The sequence below is a fragment of the Chenopodium quinoa genome, unplaced genomic scaffold (genome assembly GCF_001683475.1).
Source record: "Chenopodium quinoa cultivar QQ74 unplaced genomic scaffold, ASM168347v1, whole genome shotgun sequence".
NCBI classification, from domain to species: domain Eukaryota; kingdom Viridiplantae; phylum Streptophyta; class Magnoliopsida; order Caryophyllales; family Amaranthaceae; genus Chenopodium; species Chenopodium quinoa.
Genome location: NW_018742798.1, coordinates 2,861,372 through 2,863,327, shown reverse-complemented (window position 1 = coordinate 2,863,327; position 1,956 = coordinate 2,861,372). Strand labels below are relative to the sequence as shown.

At 33.6% G+C, this 1,956-nt stretch overlaps 1 protein-coding gene across 1 annotated transcript; it reads right to left on the bottom strand.

The window, feature by feature from the left end:
- Positions 1 to 1,204: 1,204 nt before the first annotated feature.
- LOC110725007 lies at positions 1,205 to 1,549 on the bottom strand. The gene has a single exon (XM_021904487.1). The coding sequence runs from the start codon at positions 1,547 to 1,549 to the stop codon at positions 1,205 to 1,207; it is 345 nt and encodes a 114-aa protein (XP_021760179.1).
- Positions 1,550 to 1,956: the final 407 nt, after the last annotated feature.

The window sequence follows — 1,956 nt, the reverse complement described above, 5'->3', positions numbered from 1 at the left end:
AGTATCATGCCTAGGATCTTGCTATTATTATTATGCTTTAACATGATTATGTTAATTATGATTAATTTTATTATTTTAATTATGATTATAATTGTTATAATTTATGATCAATGATTATTTTAATTATTATTATTTTTTTAATTTATTATGTTGCTTGATTATATTTATTGTTATTGCTTGATCACACCTTTTATGCAAATTTAAAGGGAATTTGTACTTGTAATCACGCTTAATGGTTTTTGGTCTCAGGAAGCTATAATGCAAGTCCCAATTTGAGCGATTAAGAAGAAGGATATATATGTTGAAAATTGAGTCTTACGAGGTTCGTGGCCCTCCTTTCGGGATTCATCGCATAAGGGAAAAGAAATCCATCTTACCACAAAGTCACAAAAAATGTCACAACCAATGTTAATGAAGGACTTATGCTATCTTTACATACCATGTATATTTTTTTATTGATCCAAAACAAGTCAATTAGTGACAATCAAAACGAAACTTTTTTTTTTCATGAAAATTCTGCAGAAAATTTGGCAGCACTTCCCCTAAAACAGGCATATATAAAAAATTTTAAGTCATTCAAAACTTGCACAAAATCCCATCCATGCTTCATACATGGAAAAAATACAAAAGGCAGTTGCAGAAAATTTCAAAAACCTCTCCCCCACGCTTAAGGACAAACATTGTCCTCAATGTTTATAAAAAGAACTGAAATGCAAGCAGAGAGTCGGAGTATTTATAGCATGCTGAAAATTAAAATACTTAGAAGGGAAACAAGGAAAGAGACAACCTGGTAGCAAAATCTGAAGCTTTTTCCTTCAATGTAAAATCTCAGCAGCTCCACTGAATGTTAAGAGGGCAGCATTTTCGACTCGGAAAAACAACTGAACTGGTTGCAAGCAGCTACACCACATGACACATGACAACTTTAAAGCAGCATATTCTAGCAAATTATAGCTAGAAAAACAGTTACTCTCTTTTCTTCAATTAGAATTAAAGTGTCCAGCTCTCCATCTTATTTTCTAAGTTGCAAAAAAACAGAACAAATAGACAGAAAAGATAAAACAAGAACGAGAAAAACAAACAAAAACCAAAAAAGGAAAAGAAAAAGAACTTGAATTTCCTCCCAAGAAGCGCGTGTTTTAAGTCACGAGCTTAACTATTTTGGTGCTTAATCTTCAGTGGGTTCTTCTAAGGAGTAAGTCACTCAAGTAGGCACCATCTCATCAACCAAGTAAGGTTTAAGTTGCTGACCATTCACCTTGAAAACTTCAGATTTTCCTTGTGTTTCAACTGCACCATATGGATAAACTTTCACAACAGCAAATGGACCGGACCATCTAGATCGCAACTTTCCTGGAAACAATTTCAAGCGTGAGTTAAAGAGTAAAACTTTCTGTCCCACTTCAAAAGTCTTGTGATTAATGTGCTTTTCATGCCAAAGTTTAGTTTTCTCTTTATATGTTTTAGCGCTCTCATAAGCATCTAACCTAAACTCTTCTAATTTAATCAATTGTAGCAATCCCTTAGCCCCAGCAGTCTTAAGCTTCATGTTTAACTCCCTTATAGCCCAAAATGCCTTATGCTCTATTTCTACGGGAAGATGGCAAGATTTTCAATGAACTAGCCTATAAGGAGACATGGCTAAAGGTGTTTTGAAGGCTGTCCTATACGCCTATAGTGAATCATCAATCTTATTAGCCCAATCCTTCCTAGAAATGTTCACAGTTTTCTCTAGAATTTGTTTTAACTCTCTATTAGCAAGCTCTACTTGACCATTGGTTTGAGGATGATAAGCTAATGCAACTTTATGTTTAACCCCATACTTTCTTAAAAGAGAATCAAACGGCTTATTACAAAAATGAGAGCCTCCATCACTTAAAATCTCTCTAGGAACACCAAATCTAGAAAAAATATTCTTTTTAAGAAATTTCATAACAACTTTAGAATCATCAGTGT

Excerpts from the sequence above, each read along its gene's own strand:
- LOC110725007 (XM_021904487.1), bottom strand. The coding sequence starts at position 1,549 with ATGAAGCTTAAGACTGCTGGGGCTAAGGGATTGCTACAATTGATTAAA.